The sequence below is a fragment of the Octopus sinensis genome, linkage group LG1, assembly GCF_006345805.1.
Source record: "Octopus sinensis linkage group LG1, ASM634580v1, whole genome shotgun sequence".
Taxonomy (NCBI): Eukaryota; Metazoa; Mollusca; class Cephalopoda; order Octopoda; family Octopodidae; genus Octopus; species Octopus sinensis.
The window spans coordinates 53,989,422-54,012,212 of record NC_042997.1 but is presented as its reverse complement, the minus strand read 5'-3'; the positions used below and the strand labels follow the sequence as shown (position 1 = coordinate 54,012,212).

Genomic DNA, 22,791 nt, shown 5'->3' with positions numbered 1-22,791 from the left:
CAACTGAGGATGAATTAAATTAAGCTGCTTTTGATCAGGAATCAGAAGATGTGGTACCCACCGAGCCGAAACCATCATCATGCAAAGTTTATTGTGCAGAATATTCTCAACTCTTTCACAAGATATGCACACAGCATTGACTATTTGATTTTTAGTCAATTGCCTGTAGTGAACATGATCAATGTTTTCTTCAGTGGTGGCAGTTGTATGATGTTCGGATGATAGGTCAGCTTTAAGACTGTCCCTTCCCCTCCTAAATTTCTCTGCCCACTTTTGTACTGTTGACAAAATTGAAGCATCATCCTCATGTAAGTCCTTGGTGACTAAACCCTTTTTCTGCAGGTACTTGAAAACACCATGATGCCATATTTTGTCTGTTTTCAAGAGATGTCGCTACTAGTTACTTTTGAAGTCTTCTTTGAACAGTCAGATGTCAATTTACCTGGAAAGAAACAATGCTTTTATTAATAAGAAGGGTTGAAATTAATGTATGCAAACTTTCACAGCTCTTGCATCACTCTTTCATGGTCAGCCTCTGAACTTTTCAGCCCACCCCCATAAATCCAATGGCATTCAGATGTCTCACTATTTACTCAATTTCTTAGTCTGCTTTGTAGTTTATAAAGTCCTTGCTCATGCAAAGATGTAAGTAAATCAGAACAATCAGACTGAATGTGAAGTGGCTATCATCTGAGGAGATGAGGCAATTATCATGTACACATATCTATATGTGAATGCATGTGTGTGTTTTTGTAATTTATAGGTATGTATGTATTTATGTATATATTAGGCATAGACATGGCAATGTGCTTAAGATATTCACTTTGGAACAATTTGGTTAAGGTTTCGATCTTTCTGCATGGATACTGTTGACCAGTGTCCTTTACTACTTGCTGTGTTTTGACATATACCTTGTGAATGAAAATAACATGGAAATTGTTATGTGTGTATGTGCATGTACATATGTGTATGTGTGTAAATTTTCATTTGTGTGAGTACTTGTTTTCCTGTGTCTTGGCATGTGTTCACTGATTGTAAATAAAGGCCTAACTGTTCATGCAGATGGTATTGTTCATTTGCAATCTACGGTGGCGAGCCGGCAGAAACGTTAGCACACCGGGTGAAATGTGTAGCCGTATTTCGCCTGCCATTACGTTCTGAGTTCAAATTCCGCCAAGGTTGACCTTGCCTTTCATCCTTTCAGGGTCGATAAATTAAGTACCAGTTACGCACTGGGGTTGATGTAATCGACTTAATCCATTTGTCTGTCCTTGTTTGTCCCCTCTGTGTTTAGCCCCTTGTGGGTAGTAAAGAAATAGGTATTGTTCATTTGCAGTCTATTGCATAAGCTTGTCCTAGGTTTCTTGATAAGCATGTCTTGATATCATGCATGATTCTGTTGTAAGCAAAGGCTTGTGATTCATACAAGCAGTCTTATTTGTTTCCAGTTCTCCATGTAACCATATGCGGTCTGTTATTTATAGACTGGAAGATATTACTTTGCTTGTGCACAGGTGAGGGCTGGCATCAGGAAGAGCATCCAGCTGTAAAAGTACTCTGCTCTGATATCTTGTAAGACCCATGCAAGCACAGGAAGTAGATGTTAAAAAATCATTATGATATTTGCCTTCACTCCTGCACCCTGACATCCACCTCTTATCTACCTGTTGATCACCTCACCCTTCCACCTATTTCTCTATTCCTTTCAATCATCTAATCTCTCTGTCACCCTTAACCTATGTTCTCTTATCTCCTTGCCACCTATGAAGCTTCCACACTTTGAATGGCTGCTCTGCTAACCTCTAGCCTTCACCAAGCTATGTATGAGGGGCTAATGGTTCATCCTCATCACTTTATCTCAGCTCATTTTCCTTCTATCCAGCTACCCATTCACTTCAATCAGCATTCCACCATTTTTATCATCTCATAGCTTGTTAGGTCACTGCCATTCATCACTCTCTTTATTTTTTCTTTCACTCTCCTTTCCTCATAGCTTCTCTGCCACCTCAATACCCTATCAGTTCTTCATTTCTTTTTCTCTTTGTAATGTTCCCTTTCCCTAATTGTCTGTCCACACTTGCCTTTATAGTGAGAGAGTCTTAGATCCACTTTTGTTTAACCCATCTCATCACCCTTACCACTCTGCCACTCCTTTTCTCACTAACTCTTGATGTCAATCCCTTCCTTGAACCCTGTCCATTTTATTCTTCCTTCTCCAGTAGTGTCTGCTCTTACTTTCACCTCTACCGGCCTCTCAACAACTATAAATCAGTTTCATCACACTTCTCCCTCTCTCATCACCTCATCTAGATCATCTAGAATCATCACATCCTTCCTCCGATTCTCCTTCAGTTTTAGAGCCTTTTTAGTCGCAAGGTAACCTCACTAGTGCTGGTGTCACAAAAAAAAAAAAAAAATTCACTCTGTAAGGAGGTTGGTGTTAGGAAGGATATCCAGCCATAGAACCTTGCCAAAATGGACATTGGAGCATGACACCATCTCCTGGCTTCTTGAATCTTGTCAAACCATTCAACTCATGTTGGCATGGAGAGTAGACTTTAATTGCTGCTGCTGTTGTTGTGGATAATGATTTAATTATGTTTGTATAACATTTACCAGCAATATAGATCGTTGTTCAATATTTATAGGCAATACATACCTAATGTCTGTATGCACAAGTGTATAAATTTATACATGTACACCAAGCACAAAATCAATGTTATCTGTGTTGTACAAGAACACAAAACTTTATTTTGATGATGTTGAACTGAAACACAACGATGGTAAATAAAGGCCAGACTTTCATTTCAGCATCAGCTTGGGAAAATTCTACTAGTTCGACCATTGGTAGTGTAGCCATGTTACAGAGCCCACCTGCCCTCAAATCTCTGAACTGCATAATGAAAATTCATACAAGAATAATACATAGCCTGTTATTAAGGAAATCCAGAACCATCACTGATACCTTGCTGTTCTTCAATGAATGCAGCAGATGATGAAGTTTCCAATTTTTATCAGGCTCTTCATCAGTGAGACAAATAACAAAGCACAATGTTTTCATAACTGGAGGTAATATGAATGCCCATTTTGAAAAATCTGAAGCCCATAAATGGTTAATATGTAACTGAATGTTTTTTGAAAATCTATGTCTAAATGTCAAATTCTAAAAGAAACCCTCCAGGCTGTATACCTTCACCTATGCCAATGGCTCAAATACCCAACTAGATTACATGCTGCTCAACTAGAAATGGGTGAATAGCACCCCTTAAACATAATGTTACAATACTTTTGACAGAGTGAGCTGTAACCACAAAATTTTGCTTTAGCGAAACCAAATCCTTTTAGCCTCTGGTATATGACTGGTCAGTTTTAACCAACAACAGAGAAATCTGCAATCAATACACCATAGCAATTAGAAACAGATTTGAGCTACTATGAAATGAAAATGAGGAAAATTTCTCCAACACAGCATACTTTATTTTGGAACGTCCCACACAGAAGTTGCAAAAGAGATCATTCCTATAAAACCAAGAACTAATAAACGTCTTCTCTGGGATGACCAAGAGGTGATAAAGAGAAAACATCTCAAAGAAGCAGTTCAAACTAAAATGATACATCCAAGTCCCTCAAATGCATTCAGTTTCAAAAAGCTACAAAAAGAGCTAAGTAGACCTATACTATAAAACTATGTAAACAAATGAAGCAAGCTGCAAAGAATCAGACACCACTAGCTTGGCAGACAGTAAACGAAATAAGTGGACGGAAAAACTACAAGTCCAAATTGAAGCTAAGAATCACCCACAGGAACACTCAGAAAAAGTGGAAGGATTATTTTCAAAATTTGCTTGGGAACATGCCCGCAGTTTTTGATACACATGTAACATCAATTATTGACTACTTAATTGATGTCATAACTGGCGATTTCACCATTGATAAATCGAAAGAAGTCCTTAAAAACACAAAAAATCGAAAAGCTGGTGATTGTGTGTGTGTATGTGTGAGATTTACTGTGTATTGAGTACTATTTCGAAAATATTTACTTCTACTCACTTGTATGAACGAAGTGCATAAAATTATATATATAGCGCACGCACACACACACTCTCCCTTTTCATAGATACCTACATAGGAAAACATTGTTAATGTTGAAAAATAAAACCAGTTCTTCATATATTTCGATGTTCACGTGTTTATTATATTAATTTAGTTTAGTGATTGAAAGTTAGTGCCACGCGCTGTTTGTAAACATCAGATAATTTGGGCGACCGTCCTATAGGTACAAGGGACATAACTCGTGTGCCTGTGTTGGTATGTATATGCGCGCGTGTGTTTGCGTGACGGAGGGTGTTTATTGTTTTTCAAGTTTGCACCCCCCCCCCCTATTTTAGAAGAGGGATGTATTTATGAAAATTCGGTTTATTTCCTTTGGAAATGATTGCTTTAAGAATTCTTAATTATAAAATGAGCTAAAATGGGTGCTTTACTAATGTTTGTATATTACTAATATCATTGTAGAATCTTAACTTGTATTTCGCTATTAGCTGTCAAATGTAATTCCTGTCAGGATGCACTGTTTTGTTTTTCTGTTCATTCACCTGTTGAGGAATTAGCTCCAACGAACCCAAGGGCTATCCTAAAATTTACTTGTTGTAATTGGAACATCCATCTGACTCTGGGCTTTATTTGTTTTAACCACTCTGAATCTTAGAAAGTTTAACTTTTTTCCCCTACTATGTGTGTCACAGTCTATATCTTCACGTCGTAGACATGCTGGGACTGCTATTATGTCTATTTTAAATTGTGTGTCGTTGCTTAGACAGACACTGTTTTCTTCGACTAGTTTCAGTCAGTGAATTATGGCCATACTGGGGCCCCTAAAGGCACAAGTGATTTCATGATCTCCAGTGTTTATTTTATGAACCTCAGGAGAATTAAAGGCAAAGTCAACCTGATTTGAACATAGAATGTAAAGGGATTTAGCCAAATACTATTAGATATTTTGACTGACACACTACTGATTCTGTTTCCAATTTGCTGTATTTCATAAGAGACAGGTGGATAAGACATGACATTCATGCTGCCAGTTTACATATATCTCAAGAGTTGTTTTCACTTTTTTTTTTCTAGTTGACAGTTTTCTACAAGATGTTAAGGAAGACATGCCACTGAAAGAGCAATTAAGTTTGCTGCTGGACAGAATGGACATGACAAACAGCATACCTCACGGCGGTAAGTAGAAGAGTTGTGCGTTTCCACATTACACCGAAAATAAATAACACTTTCTGGAAGGAAAATTTGTTATGTTAATGGTAATATAAAAGTTGACCAAATTAATTGTTTGTGCACACAAAGATGAATTTCTTATCAAGGTATTATTTTACTGTTGGATATTTTTTCTGTCACTCGTCTTTTCCTGACTTTGAAGTTAGGCATCTCTTATTCCAATCTGGCTTTGAAGGTGCAAAGCAAGCAGATGATTGTTGACAGGACAACATCACTGCCTGTTTGTTGCAGTTTTCATACAAGTGAATGAGATGTATCATTAACACACACATGCCTACAGATTTTCTATGGCCAGATGCCTTTCCTGTTGTCAACCCTCACCTGTTTCCAAGGTAATATTTCATCATAGCCAGACTTTTTTTCACATGAGGTTGGAAACAAACATCACCATTTATATGACAGTGATGCTTGTTTACAACTGTTACAGGTGTTGTGTGTTTGTATTACTTTGTCAAGACAAGAAGACACAAACACATGTACACATGCATGTGGGCATGCACACACACACACACACACACACACACTCTCTCTCTCTCTCTCTCTCTCTCTCTCACTCTGAGCTTCTTCCAGATTCTGTCTTGTAAATCTACTTGCAAGGCTTTGGTTCGCCCGAGGTTCTTGTAGAAGACACTTGTCCAAAATGTTACTTCATGGGACTGTACTTAGAACTCCAATCACACAGCTATGCATGTGTCCCAAGCTTCTTCTGGTTTCTGGCTACTGAATCCACTCCAAGCCATAAGTCAGCCCAGGACTATAGAAGTCATTTGCCCAAAGTGACACACAGACTGAATCTGAAACTTTGTGTCTGTGTGTGTGAGAGAGAGATGTCTATTTTTATATATATCTACATACACTCACACCTACAGCCTTCTACCAAATTCCACATGGAAAGTATCAGTAAATTTGAAGGTGCTGTGCAGTGGTTTTAAACCTAGAACCACTTGGTTGCAAAGCAAAGTTGTTTTTTTTCCCCCAGATTTATTGCTTTTACTGTGCAAAATAATTGTGACAGCAGGAAAATGTGAAAACTTAATATCCATTTACTATATTATCTGTGTGTATTAATGGATGTAGAATAATGGTATGCACAGGCATGCACATATGCAAACACATGCATCATCTTTTTCACTTGCCTTTCCATGTTGGCACAAGTTACATGGTACTCTGTGAGGCAATTTTCACAGCTGGATGCCCTTCTTGTTGCCAACCCACTTAGTCATCTGTTTAAATGTGTGCATGCATGCACACATATGCACATGTGCATACACACACTCTGGTGTCCCAGTAGTCTTATTTATCAATTACAGAATTTGCAAAATCATCTTACAAAGCACTTAACAGGTGGTTGGAAAGAAAATATTACAAAATTACATTTTGCATATTTTAAAATAGAAATTTTTCTATTAGTCTTGCTTCCATTTTTAATCACTTTAAATTACTGGTAGGTTCTAATGTATGTGTGTGATGTATATATGTTTTAAACTTTAGCCAAGCCTCTGAAAGTATTGTAACGACATGATGATGCTTGAAAGTAATGTAAAGGCTGAACAAGATTACTTACCACCTTTTCAATCGAATTATTTCTTTAGATTTTATAGTGCCATTCACAGAACTCTGAAGAATACTTGCTTGTAGCATGTAAATTATGCAGTTGTATTTAAAAAAAAAAAAGGAAGAAGTTAAATTTCTTGAATTATTGTTTTTTCAAGTTTGATAAATATTATTATAAATGAATACTTTCTCTAGGCAAGCGCTCTAAATTTGCAAAGAGAATTAAAAAAGAGATAATAAAAGTGCGGCGAAGACTCGCTCTACAAAGAAATATTTGTTCCAGTGAGAATGAAGATCCTGCTCAGGGAACTGAACCTTGTAAGTGATATTTCTGTTATATAATTTACACTATCTTCTGTTTTATTTAATTCACTTGTTTTATGTGTTTTTTTTTTGTTCTATGCCAACATGGGTTGGACTGATATGTAATTTTGTTTACAGCTGGATGCCCTCCTTGTCTCCACCCTTTACCTGTTTTCCAAAGTAAAGAATTTTTTTTTCATTCTACTTATCTTCAAAAATACAGAGCTACAAGACCATTATTTTATAGGGAATATCAACAGATGTCACTATCTTTAGCTTATTACTTTCAGGCAAAGGTGCAGAATGTAGACCTCAGTGGAATTTGCACTTAGAACGTAGTGATAGGCAAAATACCATTCAAGTTTGTATCCTATATAAGTGAGAAATTTAGTTGGCAATATATCTACACCATAAAGCAATATTAATTGATTGTTTCTAATCCGGACTAGCCTAGTGTATTTATTAATTAATAATAATTCACTGAGCAGAAATCTGTCTGCTGTTCACATTTAGTTTTGAGAAGACTTATTTCATTTGATACATCACTGTATAAAAGAATCAGCAAGATACAGAAATGTGTGTATTTTTAGTTCATATCTTGTGTAGACTGTATGACTCATCTGTCATTGAAATAATTGGCATGATATTTTAAACTGTTATGGCTTATCTCAAAGCAGGTTGTTTTAGGGTTCCACAGCCCTTCATTTTCAAAATAGCTGATATGACTGCTATGCCACTTTCACAAATGTCATTTCCGTTTCATCAGAGACTTTTGGCTGATGTTTGGCTAAATCTTCAAAACACTCCTGACTTCTTCCTTCAACACAAACCTTTGTTTTTTTTTTATTGCTATTATTGTGGTATACAGTTTTTCTTTCCTATTCTAATGGTGATCACTCTTGCTTATAACTTCTAATTTTCTTTATTTCCCTCTTTTGCTGCTAATTTCAAATATAGTCACTCTTCCCAGAATAGCTTCCATCTCACGCCCATATTCAGAAATTGTTATCTTGCTGAAAGCTTTTATGTAATGGTAGCTAATTATCCAGGGCTACTTCCAGCAGTTACATCTCATCTACAATATATTGCAATTGTCTCTTAGTAAATAGCAATAGTATTCTTAGTTAAATTTTGATGGATTCTTCTTTGTTTCCTGCAGTCATCATATAATTAATCTACTGTATTGTTATTAACCTACTGCTCTTCACCCTCTCTCTACTGCTGGTTATTTTCTCTTCTCCCCTACCTTCCCTTCAGCTCATTTACCATCAACCACCCTTCCACTCTTGTTTACCATTCACTTTATTCACCTCTACTCCATTACCTCAGCGCCAATCATCTATCATTCTACCCACACACACACTGCAATCACCACCCATTTACCCTTTTGGATCTTCTGTCTCTTTCATTCTTCTATTCACCCACATGTGCCTTGAGACCACACTCTGACACCATCATCTTTATCTCTCTTTCCAGCTCTGCTGTGATTGCCCCTACCTATCCTTATATAATGCAAATTAGCCATGTGTCTCTTCTATAACAAAAATCCTGTTCTAGTCTTTTCTATCAACACCTAGCATAAAGTTGCCTCCCTCTCTACTCAATCAAGTGGGGCTCTTTTGTCTTGCAAGTTACATAACAACATCACTCAGGCCTTTAAAGTGGTTGGCATTTGGAAGGGCATCCAGCTGTGGAAACCATACTAAAGTAGACATTGGATCACAACACACTTTGACACTGTTGAACTGTCCAACCTATGTCAGCATCGGAGATGGATGTTTAATGATGATATTAATGACTGTATTGTTAGCATTGTTCTTCAAGATGAAAACTATTATTTCCATGTATTTCTTTCAAAATAATAATTCTTTTAACTCGATCTTTTATTCCAATGATGTACATATTGTTATTTTTTTTAAAAAATCATTAAATTATAAATTTAATTGGTAAATTTTGGATTTAAAACATTGAATATGTCAACTTTGTGAGTAAGATTTTATATTTTTTTTATAACTTGCTCTTTTATATTGCATCTCGATTCTTTTTCAGCATCAGAAGGACTCTCAGCAAGTTCTGAAAGTGGCCCTGTATTATCAGTTAAGCAAACTTCCCAAACATGTTTACGATCAGACTCATCATCTTCCATGGCAACAGTATCTGCCCCACCCTCATCCAAGCCCACCTCACCTCCTCTGGTCAAATCGCCTGCATCATCTCCTACATCAGCTGCAACTACTGCATCAGAAAAGACTTCCTCAGTGCCATTGAAACCTACTAAGCCTACAGCAGGTCGTCGGGGCCGAGGCAGATTACGGGCACGTAGCAGCCGTAGTGAATCTGAAAGTGATGTATGTTCTTCCCGGCGGGAGTTAGGTAAATATACCGCTTCTCCTCGTAGACTAAGTGTTGACAAGTACTAAGACAGGTTGTTCCCTACTCTATATATTTACCTGCTACTGAAGCATTACAGGTTTAACTTACCAGCAAAGCCTGACCTTACAGATGAATCCAGTTACAGAATACAAAAAATATCATCCAAAAAATAAAAAAAAACCTAAAGAATACAATTAAAGGAAGAAAGAGCACACCTATTCTCGCCTCTTCTGTATTCTCCCTTTCCTGACTTTATTTCAAAACCTTGTATGAGTCCATGAAATAAAGCTTGTGTGATCATGTTTAGAATTGTTCTTTTTTTTTCTTCCCCTCCTTACATTTGAAAGTTAATCAAGTGTTTCTGCTTTTAAAATTCTGCAATGCTGTTTCTATCTTGTATATAACTATCTGCTTGGTATGCACTCTTGATTTTATTGAATGTCTACAGTAACACATAATGTAGATCAAGGCATGGCTTCTGAACAAATATTGTCTATGCCAAGCCAAAATCAATCCTGTGTTGCTTCACATAAAAATTCTGTGTACATGTAGAGCTAGTCTTTGTGATCACTATTTTATTTTTATATTATTAGCATAATGCTAATTTTGCCCTCTGTATGAGGTTGTACAAAATATTGAAATGTTTTAGCAAACATAGCTTTGTTTTTCAAGAAAAATAATTTTAATTCATTATCTGACCATCATTGATTTTATTTTCAAAAATAATTATGCAGCCTTAGTTTACATATTAGAATAATTAGATTCATTAGGGAACCATTTCAATTCCTTTTTTTAATTTCTTCACAAAGACTAACTCAGAACACAAAATGAAAACTGACCAAGAAATGATTATGTAGTGCTTTTTCAGAGAAGCAATACCTCAGTTACGAAAATAAAATGATTTAATTTTCATTTACATTCTTAAAAAAAGAAACAAAATAAATTCAATCGCTTTGATTTGGTTGGAAGGAAGTTAATTGATATGTAAACTAATTTCTATTAATTTTTGTTGTCTTAAATTAAATATATATAACATTATTTGATCAATTCTTGGTTAGTACATGACAAGATGTCATATATTGGAATAATATATATATATATATATATGTGTGTATATATATATATATATATATAAATTTTGTGCATACTACTAATTTTTTCCCTCGTGTTATAGAATGACTATTTTCCAAACATATGAATATTCTTCTTTTACTCCTTTTTTGCTGTTAGTTCCTCTTAGTAGAAACTCCTTTATAATAGGAATCACTTTTAATTAATTTTCCTAACCTTCTTATTTAAAAATATACATATATATTTGAATTGATGAATTATATGGCAATTTTCATTTTACATTTCCTTCTCAGAAATTGTGAAAATTTTTTTTTTAATATCTTGCAGAGAACTTAAAGGTCAACTGTTGATTCTTTTTTTTCTCTTTAATATCACCCATAGTTCTTTAACCGTTGTACTGGCTGACTTGCTCACTAAGACTATCTTCCTTTCATTGATAGCCAAGGCCTTGTTCCATTCAATGTTGCTGCTGATACTGACATACTTTTCTTCATATCTTTTCTCAAACTCTTTTTGCTTTTCAATTACAGCCATTACTCATTCTTCATCCCTTTACTATTTTCTTTCCATCCAACTAAAAAACTTAGTAAATTCTACCCCCTCTCCCAAAATAACAATAACAAATACTAAAAGGTAATTAAAAATAATCAGAAATTTTAAAATTGGCTCAATTAAGAAAGAAATAGTTTCAGAAATGCAATAAGTTGTGATTTTAAAAACATTTTTCAAAGTTTTGCTGAACTCTCACTCTTCTGACAAAGTACTAGATCATGAAATGGAAAATTTAGAACTGTTTATGCTGTGTAGTTCAGTTAAAATTTAACCAGTTTCCAAATATTCCTTACAAACTTGTTTGCACTTACAATTTATGGTAGGAATTTCAGTTTTTTTTTGTGAGCATTATAGTTTTTCACTAAACTTTCTTGTGTTGTTTTATGGAGTAAAATATAGAAAGCCATTTTTATAGTGACTTCATTCTTTGCCAGATTGAATTAGTTACCATTTGTTTACTACAGATGTAGTGAACTTCTTTCCTGTCGGTAATATTCTGCTGAAAAATGTCTTGCTACTGGGAACCATTTTAAGCAGGTTCTTTAAATTACGCAAATGATTGTTTTATTTAAATACAGAAAATTTCGAGTCTTTGAGACTTCTCTGGAATGCTGTTATTATTATAGCCATAATAAATGATGGTATAATAACAATGATAATAAAAATACTGAAAGTGTAATTATCTGTTTAATTAATTCTCCGATACATTTTACATTTTATTTCATTTTGCTGGGAATCATTTGAACAGTTGAAGTCTTTATTGTTTTTGTTTTTCCTTGTTTTGTTAATTCATTTATTGACTTGTTCTTTCATTAAGTCCAGCATGACCGATGATTGGAAACTTACTCCCAACAGCTGAAGATTGGTATAGGCTTGGTTTCTTTTGGAATTTACTATTTTTCTTGTTTAGGTTACTCCATTTGTGATTCTTGGTTTACGGGCACATTCTTGTGGGATAGATTGTGTGTGTGTGTGTTTATATATATATATATATACATATATATATATACTCTTGGTAATTCAACTTGCCTGTTTCTTAAAAAAGGATAATAAATCTTGCAAATAAAGCATTGAAATTTAAATGAAGATTCTTTCTCTTCTTTGAAATCAAAGGCATTCAATCTTGGCTTTCTATTCAGATTTTCTTCTTTTCCTTTTCATAATTGCTGCTGCTAATTACTACCACCTCAATAATGATAATTATCTTTAATAAATATTTAAAGTTGTTCCGTAAAATCATACGTCCAAAGTAGTGTAGGTGTGATTGGTTAAGTACCTTAAGTGAAAGCATTTCCCCATCCTTCAACATTATCATTCTTTTATTTCTTATCCTGTTTTTTTTTTTAATATTTTTATTTCTATAGTGCTTGTTAACAAATGATTAATGATATTCTACAAGCTACAATTTTTGACTTGTTAATTGTTACCATACTCCTTCCCCTCTTCTGTACAACATTTCCAACAGCATTTTTCTGTTATATTTGCCTATAAGCCAAGAAAAGAATGGTGTTTCCTTCATTACATTGCTGTTTTTCTTTCTTTCCTATTTTTCAGGAGGGGACGCTAAAACTTCTAATGACACTTCTCAAACTGTTGCCACTTCTGCCCAGTGTTGTGAATCTAAGGCTTCACCAACTCCTGTTACTCCACCAAATCCAACTGCCCATGCTCCTATTGCTGGAGTCAACCGACGGACTGCAGTGCTCTTCACTAAGAAGTTAAATAAAACAATGACTCCTTCAGCAGTGAGCACGCCACAGCGTAAGGGCCGTCCTCCTCGCCTTAAAAGCCAGCTAGATCTTCCAGACAATTGTAGCACCCAAACATTTCCAGGACCAAATAGCAAAGGAACTGGTGGTAGTGGTAGCAGTGGCAGTGGTGGCAGCAGGGGTGGTAGTTCCAGTAGTAGTGGAAATGTAAGTAGTGTCACTAGCAGCCAAAATAACACCAGCAGTAACAACACCAACAATAACACCAACACCACTAAAGCTAGTAGTGGTGTCACCAGCCCGGTTTCTGCAAGCAGTGGACGAAAAAGAACAGCTTGTTCTACTAACATAGGGAACCTAAATGTTCGTGACATCCAGCCAACACCACCCAAACGAGGAGCTGTGTCTGTGGCCTCTGATCCTGCACACTCTAATATGTCAAATTCGGGTGATTCCACTTCAAACCTTTTGCCAAAAAACAGCTTTACTCAGTACCGAATTGATCCAACAAACAGTTTTTCAGAATCGGACAGCACATCGGACATCAGCAGCAGTGATGAGTCTTTGTCTGACAGTTCTAGTGGGCAATCAAGTAGCCAGAGTAGATCAGGTACTTCAGTTTAATTCTGTGTTTCTCTCAACTGCATGCCCTTTCTTTCATTATAAATAAAAATTTTGTATATGTTAAATTCCATCTACTTGCATTGGTTATTTTGACTTTTTGCTAACTTATGATTTTTTTCCCTTTCAACTAATTTCTTGATAAAATACAAATCACCCCTCATTAGTTGTGTTCAGCTTCATTTAAAACCTCTTGTGATTCTAAATCAGTGTCTCTAAAAAGGAGTAGTAATTCCTCCTCGTGTGTGTTACTGAAAATTGTTGGGAAATGTCACACGTATTATACTTGTATTGTATGATAAGTGTAATATAGTGTTGGAGGTATTAATGTGTATAAGATAAAACATAAAAGTTTTAGTAAAAATTGTGTATGAACTCTATTCTAAAAAAATTGTTCTTTATTATTAAATCCATTACTATTTAATTTTTGTTTCATGTTCAAAGGCTTTGAAAGAGAGACACTTTTTAAAATTACCATTTTGACTATTCTGCCAGTGCTGCTTGACTGGCACTCATGTTAGTGACACATAATAAGAACCATTCAAGTGTGGGTTGATGCCAATGCCTCCTGACTGGCTACCTATGCTGGTGGCATGTAAAAAGCACCACCCAAACGTGGTTGATGCCAGCCCCCCCCCCCCTCGACTGGCTCCTGTGCCGGTGGTATGTAAAATGCACCCACTACACTCTTGGAGTGGTTGGTGTTAGGAAGGGCATCCAGCTGCAGAAACCTTGCCAAATCAGATTGGAGCCTGGCACAGCCTACTGGCTTGCCAGTCCCCAGTCAAACCGTCCAACCCATGCCAGCATGGAAAACGGACGTTAAACGATGATGATGATGATAATTGAGATTTGTAAGTAGCTAACTTACATATGCAGAATCTTCCAGTTATTAACTCTGACACGTGACTGGTTAAATAACTAATAATAGTATAAGTAATACTAGCTGGTTAATGTTAATTCAACATCATTTTATCCAATTCAATTTTTTTTAACTTGCTTTCTTAAAAAATGTAATCTATCATTTGGTTTCATTAAATAAAATCTTACAGCTATTTCCATTCATTACTAGAAGTGGACAATAAGTTGACTATTTGGCTAAAATAGCATGAGTTCCATTTATCTCCTTTCATTTTCCTTAACTCCTCTGACTACTTCCTTTCCATTTTCATTTCTTTGATTTTTATTTTAAATCTAAATATATTTATAGTTTTTAAATTACTCTATTATATATTTTAAACAATGTTCTTAGCTGCAGATATGATAGAAGATATATAGCATATGTTTGTTTGTATGTGTGAAATTGATGGTGATACTTATCTTAAATTTTTCTTTTGGATATCATTTAATGTGTAAAATATTAAATTTTTCATATTCATAATAGAAATTATTGATATACTGTAAGACATGTACTGTAGTGGTTGCAATCATTTAGATAAACCTGAATTCTTTTTGGGAAGGATGCCCTTCTTCCAAAGGTGATATTTATGAAATGTCAGTTTGATGCTACTCTTAATGCATCAACAGTAAACTTTATTTTCATATAGTCCCTAATTACATTTAGAAGGGCTGAATTAATATCACTTAAATATCTCTACCTTTGTTAACACTTTTGTTTTATTTTAACCTTTCCAAATGATATATAGTAAACTAATCTTATGTGTATAATGTAAGCTGCAAAATAGATGGTATGCGTGTATGTGTTTTAGTATATCTGTCATATATTAACTATGTTTATTCATTGGACTCGATTCAGGGGTCCATATTTCCAAATCTTTTATCTACTGAATCGTAGACTCTTTGGTCGATTATGTATCAAGTTATTGGACTGAATTTTGCTCTAGTCTTACTGGTAATGTTCAGTGTTATACATACTGCCACTGTGCAAACCAATTAACATTTCCAACAACTTCACCTTCAGGAGAATATAAGAATAAATAAATAATACAACCAATTTAAGTATTAGGGATTTCAATTTAAAATTTTGGAAAGCAAAACTGTTTTCTGCATATATCACATATGTATTGAATAGCTATTAAACCTTATCATTGACATTGGATTGTGCCTCAGACTATTTTACTGAGAATGTATGTACAGTTCTCAGTTGAATATTTGTGCACTAACATAAACATCTATCTGATGGTAAAGAAACAGTTTCTCCAAGAATCCCAAAACTATTAAGCCATTCAACCCATGTTTAACCTATATCAACAAATGTAATATCTTAAAATGAAACAAAATAAAAAAAAACAAACAAAAACTTTGAATAATTTTCTTTTTGAAATTATAGATGTTGATCTTTCTTGGTCAACATAATCAGAATTTTGGGTTGTAAAAATAGCTTACATGACTCCATAGCTCAGTTGGTTAGAGCGCCAGTTTTGTAAACTGGAGGTCAGGGGTTCAAATCCCTTTGGAGCCTATCATTTTCTTTTTACACATTTTCTCAACTGCAGTCCTTTAATGGGATTCTCAAGTTAATGTTTTGTGAGTCCTATTTCTTGAACTGTATATTATTACAGTGTGTCTAAAACACCTTAATCATTTTGGTATTTTGCTACATAGTGTTTTGAATCCATGCTTAATTTTTTTTTTATATTTAAAACACCATATTTTACTTACCTTCCCATTCTCTTCAGTGTCTCTTTTAATAAAATATTTTTGTTGGTTTCTCTCTTTACATTAGAATCATGTTATTCTTCATGTGATCTTGTCATGAGCTGGTAATTTTTATGAATTTCCATTTATTATTGTTGCAGCACGTGCTCATCGAAGCACAAGTTGTGATTCTGATGACATCATTCCGTTAGAGCCGCTTGATTTAGTGTGGGCCAAATGTCGAGGTTATCCCTGGTATCCAGCACTGGTGAGTCATTTGACAATTTCTGTGCTTTCTCTTTAGTTTCATTTTTCATTGCTTTGACTCTTTTCTTTGTAACTTTTTCATTCCTGACACTTTGTAATTAAAATCAATTTCTAATTGACTGTGATAAAATCAATTTTTTTATAATGTTTTTTTTTTTTTTTTTTTTTTTTGTGTCACAGATAATTAATCCCAAAATGCCAAAGACTGGTTATTTTCACAATGGAGTTCCAATTCCAGTACCTCCAGATGAAGTTTTGGCTTTACAAAAGAAATATGATGAACCAGTTTACTTAGTGTTGTTCTTTGATACTAAAAGAACTTGGTGTGTAAATTTTATTCCTCAAATACTGAACATTTTTTTTTGGGGGCTTCTATTAAAGCTTGATTAATCTAGCTTTTGCTACTACTTAGGTGTAGGAGATTAGTTTATTAAAGTGTAAAGTGATGTCACTTGAAGAATTTGATGTCTTTCATAAACAAAAATTAACTTTAAAAAATTTAAATGGAAATACTGATCTTCTATTATTGTTTTGTGAAATCTGAAGTAATTGAATAAGATTGGCATTTTTCAGAAGAAATAATAGAACATGCAATGCTTTATATAATTTATAGTTTCATCTGTCACAGTTTGAAACCTAGTGAGGTTGACTATGTCTGCAAGTTAGACATATACTGTGGTTAATCCAATCTCCTACTAATTTGTAGCTTTGTGACAATATCAGAAATTATTTTTGGTTTTCATTGTGCGATTTCAACATTGGAGATTTGAAATTTGGGAGATTCTTTTTTTAATAGTCCTGAAGCATTGTGTTTGCACTTTTTAAAGTGCAAACACAAATGCTTAAAATTTTTATTAATAACTAAACTCTGATTTTAGTAGACATGTTTGTAAAATGCTCTCAATTTTTTAATCACACTGTTTTAACTCTGATGCAAATTGTTTAATAGCTTATTCATTTATTTGTTGTTTTAATTTCATATTCAAAGTAAATTATTTTTTTAATTTGACATATTTATTTGGCAATTAAAAAATCAAAATAATTGTTTTAAGTTTAGGAATATTTTCATCAGATAGCATTTTGAATTGAGCTGCATTAATTTCATTTTATATATTTCTTTTCTAATCTTTTTAATAGGCAATGGTTACCAAGAAATAAGCTTGAACCTCTTGGTGTTGACTCAGGTTTGGACAAGGCCAAACTAACGGAAAATAGGAAGCCAAATGTTCGCAAAGCTGTTAGAAAAGCATATGAAAAAGCAATTCTTCATCGTTGTAGTGTGACTGGTGATCCTAATCCGTTGTCTGGGGATTCCAGTACTGAAGACTAACAAGATATTGGACTAATAATATAGCTTCCCTATAATAATAAACTGGCTTATATGGCCAAAGGGCTGTTTATTTTAATATTGCAATTTTGGGAGCTATCTTTACTGACCATCCACATGGCTGCTATATGTAAGGTCTTAATTTATAACTAGCCACCTTCTGTTGTCACTCTCTTCTCACCATTTCTTTCCCCCTCCTTCTCCCCTTCCTCCTTTTTTTCTTTCTAAAGATTCATTCCTTTTTTTTTTTTTTTCTCTCTCTCTCACCTATTCTTTTCAAATAGCACAGATGCTGTCTGCTGTCTGAATAGTTATGAGAGTTAACAGAAGTCGCAGTGAATATTGTTTTATAAATATTTGAGAAATATTGTAAATATTTTTCCATGTAGTCCATTATATCAATTGTTCATCGCCATCTCATCAATGAGTGCTCGGTTAAATGTTTATCCTGTTGGTCTTACATAAATGGCCCAAACGTTTTCTGCTTCTTGACATCTGCTCATCTTATCTGCTATTTTTTATTTTAGTTTTTCACTTGCATACACATACATTTTACCTTTATAAACATACACACACATACATATATACTCTAGAGTTCCTTAGTTTCTTTCAGCCATCATGTCTAAGGCCATACTGTGGTTATAATTGTGTGTGTGTATGCATAGTGTGTATACATGTTTGTGTGTGAATCTGTGTGTATTAATGAATGTGTGAATCTATGCATGTTTGTATATACGATGATGGTATATGTATATATATATATGTGTGTGTATTGTATATTTCTATACATATACGAGTATATATATATAAATATATATTAATATATATATTATTACACATAAATATATACACGCATGTGTGTATATTTAGGTGTGTGTAAGTGTGTGTATTTTGTAAAGGAAATTTATATTGTGCATTTAGTTTTAAAATGCCTTCTCTAAAGACAAAGTTCTTGGTGATTATAAGTGGGATGGGAACTGGGTTCTGTATAACATCATGGATAATATATTATATTTTAAGACTTTGTTTGGAGAAAGCAAAGGATTTTGATGCTTGCTAAGAATTTGTTGTTATCGGGCATCATATTGTTAAATTTGACTTTACATTGGATTTTATTTCTGGTTGCTGCTAACATTTTCTCGCAACACGTACGTAGGAAGTACTTTTGTATTTCATTGCATTTGTTTTTGTACAAAGCACTTAGTATGTTTCCTAATCAGACCAAAGAAGCATGTTGAGGTTTCTGATCAATGGGTGGATGTTGTTTGTGTGGGTGGTTGATGTCTGTTTGAAAGGATTGAAAAATTTGAAACTCTTTGCAGTAGTGGAATTAAATGTGAATCACTGGCTTGAATGTTCATCACAATTGTTCTTAAGGGTACCATAGAGAAGACTGAGCTTTTCCCCTCAACCATAGCATTGTCATAGTGGAAACTGACCATCATTTTACCTAGAGATTCATATACAATGTTTACTGATAAATTGGCATTTTTGGGGACATATTTTAAATTATTTTTTATTGTCATATATTAATGAAAAGAAACCAAAAGAGAGAATAAAATTAGTTTGAAAAATCTTTTATTTTCTTGATATGATATAAATTAATTTTTTAAAATTCTTGATCTTTTTTTTTGTTTTAAATTCCCTCTTGGTTTCATAAAAAATATTTGATTTTTGCCAGTATCTATCTGTCTGTTCATCAAAGTTCGAAAATATTTTCTGATGCAGCTCATTTAATCACTTCATTTTATTTGAAGGCAGGGGCTAGGCCCCCTCCCCATTCCTTCCTTTTTGGCATCAGATTTGTCACTCTTTTGGCATAATTCTTCTGTGCTTCTACTTCTGTAGTTTGTCTTAGTCATTATTTACTTTATCTCCTCACAATCTGCCTATATACACATGACTTGATCATTTCTTCCTACTGCCTATGCCCTCTGTAAACCCAGCAGCGATCTCTAATCTCCAAGGTTAGATATAATGGTGTCAGTTACCTCAGCCATTAACTGGTCATGAAGCTTTTCACGGGTATTTTCGTGCATTTTCACATGATATTCACCTTCACTCTTTCTTGTTTATCTATTTCTCATTAATTCTTAATCTGTTCCTTTCTAACTGTCCATTTCTCTCTGATTATTCTACTGCTGTCCTATCTGAATCTCCAACCCTTCTGGTTCTCTGAATTTTTCATTTAATTCTTTCTCTAACTTTTCTTGCTCTAAAAACTCCATTGTTTTCTTTAAAAAAAAGGTAGACATTTATTACTTTCTGTAATCTAGGCCTGAGCTGTGGCTGTATTCCAGCATGTGCTTTTGCTGGAGGTATAAGCACAATAGAAATCTTGTCTTAGCATTTCTGTAAAAAAAATTGCTTTAAGGTATTTTCATAACGTAATCACATTTTAGTTTTTCATTTTAGTATGTCATGAATGATTTTGTAAATCCAGACATTTGCATAAATTATAATTTCAAGAGCATAATGTAATGTCTACAACAGGATTTTGTATTATTTCTCCAGCATCTGATCCATTCAGCTTTGTCCATTCTCCACAAAGTTATAACATTTTTATTAAAAATGTTATTTCATCAGAATTATGTCTGCTCAACCAATCGATGTTTTTTTTGAGCATAATCATTTAATCTGTGTAAAGTATGGACTATTTTGTGTGTTACTTAGTAAGTAGCTTATATTTGTAAACTGGATTCTTCCACTTTCTGTCTCTTTACCAAAAGATTAGGTTTCCAATTATTTCACTAAAACCATGGCTATTATCACTGACACTGTTTTGATCCTATTCTTGCAGATTAACTTGTTCAAAAAGATAAGTAACGTTGAATTGAATTTTTCTAATGTGTATTCCAATAAGAGAAAGTTTATTTCCTTTCTTTTCATAACACAAATCGCTTTTCTATTTACCCTCCCCCTATTTTTTTTATATATATATATTTTGGGGGCCAAAATCAAAATTTTTAAAGCTTGCATTTAAGAATATGAGGTTAAGTAATGAGTTTTTCATTGTGTTAAACAATGTTCATTGAACACCATGAAAAAAATAAAATATAAACATCTTCAATCATTTAATTCTATAGATGTACTGTAGATATGTGTAATGATCATTAATATTTGTGTGTGTGTGTGTGTGTGTGTGTGTATCCTTCATCCATACTTTTATATAAAATCATCTGAATTTTGATATCAATGAGTTGGATGGTTCTCATAATTTAGAAATTAGAAGCTTTCTTTGCTGAGTGTAAATATTTGTGTCTAAGAATGTGTAATTTCATGCATTTGGTTCTTTGTAAACTGTACATTCTATAAAATTGATTTCATTTTAATTAAGTTTTGTCTTTTACTTCTTCAATTACTTATTTATATTTTTAAAAAAGTCTTTGAGTTGTTGCAGTAAGGGTCAAGCAATTGGAGATAAGTTTTAGTGTTTTCTACATGCACTAAATTATATATCATCCATTGCACTGGAAAACTGAAGTTTTATTTAATATATAAATTTTAAAAAGAAAATACATGTTGCTCTTTCAATGTTGCTGTTTTCTAAACATAAAAAATCATTTTTAGTTTTCTTCATTGCTGTATTGTATTTGTAATCAACGGACCATTTGTAAAGGTATTTATTCCATACCTTGTTGTTTAAGTTCCTCTATGCAGTTTGTTTTGAGTCTACAATTATTTGGTGCTGTTCAACAATTTACTGCTGTCTGTGTTTACATTTCATTATACTTTGCATCATACAATTTTTTTTTCATTTGGATTAGGCTTGTTTAGTTTTCTTTCTTAGTACTAGAGTGTGCTCATGCAGATGGTATGTTCTTGTTACAAAATGGTTGTTTGTATAAGTTTTCAGTAAATAGTTGGTGCCTTATAGACAATATCCATTATTGCTTTTGGTTCCTTCTGGAATTCACTTACCTGTTTGTTGCAGTTGTGTCAAACCTTTTTGTAGAAAGAAATCACATTCTGCATTTAACAGACATTCAGGTATAATAGTGTTTCTTTTCCAACTTCTATTTTATTTACATTCCAAAGTTGTTTTTTTTATATATATATTTTTCTTCATTCAAACAATGGTACTTGCATCATTGAGAAATAGTTTTAGTTTTTCTGTACTGGATTATTTTAAAGGGATATCGCTTTCCAGCAATCTACACATTTTAGAAGAAATATTTTCTTGTTGGTCCATTTCTTGTGGCATTCAAGTTGTAAACTTATTCTATGGAATGATCAGAAAGCTCTGGACATTATAGAGATTGTTTAACAATTTGGAAGTCTGATTACAACATGCATTTTTAGTAAACCTCCCTAAATATATTATTGGTTTGTTTTACTAATAAAATTGTTTTGTGGTTCTGGCAATATTTCTTTTGTTAATTTTCGTCTTTGAGAGAATGTGATGTTACTTCAGTTTGTGATCTCTCTAAAGATTTAATAACAAAATGTTGCAGAAGGTTTAAATTTTCATGTTGTTGTCATAAGTCTTCTGAAGAAATAGTATGGTTACTTCTACAGTCATTGTATGTTTCACTATAAAACTATTCTTAATCAGTTGTTCATTTTAAAACCTTGTTTGTGTGTGGAGATGGTTGTATTGGCAGAAACAAATTTGATATAAATAAGGTTTTTATAGGAAGCTTATCTCAGTTGTGTATTCAGCTATGTATTTAGCCATAGATAACTTTGTGAATCACTGCTGTATTGGTACTCCAGCATATTTAGACATTCCTCTTTTTTCGTTTTATTATGTATATTGCATTCTTATAAGATCTCTGTGGAAGTTATCACTTAAAATAATCTTATTTAATCAACTGGTAAATTAGTAGTTAGAAAATGGTAAGTTTTCTTAACTTTTATTTCATTTTAGAACCAAGCTTACCACTGCATCTAAGTCATATGTTGTGTTTCATGATCGTTCTTGTTGAATTGCTATATTTCTGATTTGTGGATAGAGCGAGGAAAAAAGAACATGGCCTCTAGTTGTGATTATCAATCTAAGACATTAAGTTACCAATAGAATTTACAGAAATGCCATGCCAACTAGAATGGAGTCACTGTTATTCGATTGATATTTTGTAGACTAGACAATTTTAACTGTATTTTGAGATGCTTCCAAATTCATCGTTTGTG

The 22,791-nt window shown here is 33.6% G+C and overlaps 1 protein-coding gene and 1 non-coding gene across 2 annotated transcripts in view; both read left to right on the top strand.

The window, feature by feature from the left end:
• Positions 1–18,412, top strand: part of LOC115216692 (bromodomain-containing protein 1) — a 106,706-nt gene extending 88,294 nt beyond the window's left edge. The window contains exons 9-15 of the mRNA XM_029786221.2: positions 5,128–5,229; positions 7,033–7,155; positions 9,190–9,513; positions 12,691–13,455; positions 16,226–16,332; positions 16,512–16,654; positions 17,469–18,412. Of these exons, the coding sequence (XP_029642081.1) occupies positions 5,128–5,229; positions 7,033–7,155; positions 9,190–9,513; positions 12,691–13,455; positions 16,226–16,332; positions 16,512–16,654; positions 17,469–17,661 (1,757 nt within the window). The 3' untranslated portion in view covers positions 17,662–18,412. The remainder of the gene's footprint in view (positions 1–5,127; positions 5,230–7,032; positions 7,156–9,189; positions 9,514–12,690; positions 13,456–16,225; positions 16,333–16,511; positions 16,655–17,468) is intronic.
• Trnat-ugu lies at positions 15,815–15,888 on the top strand. Its single transcript has one exon. It is a non-coding gene; the product is annotated as a tRNA-Thr (tRNA).
• Positions 18,413–22,791: the final 4,379 nt, after the last annotated feature.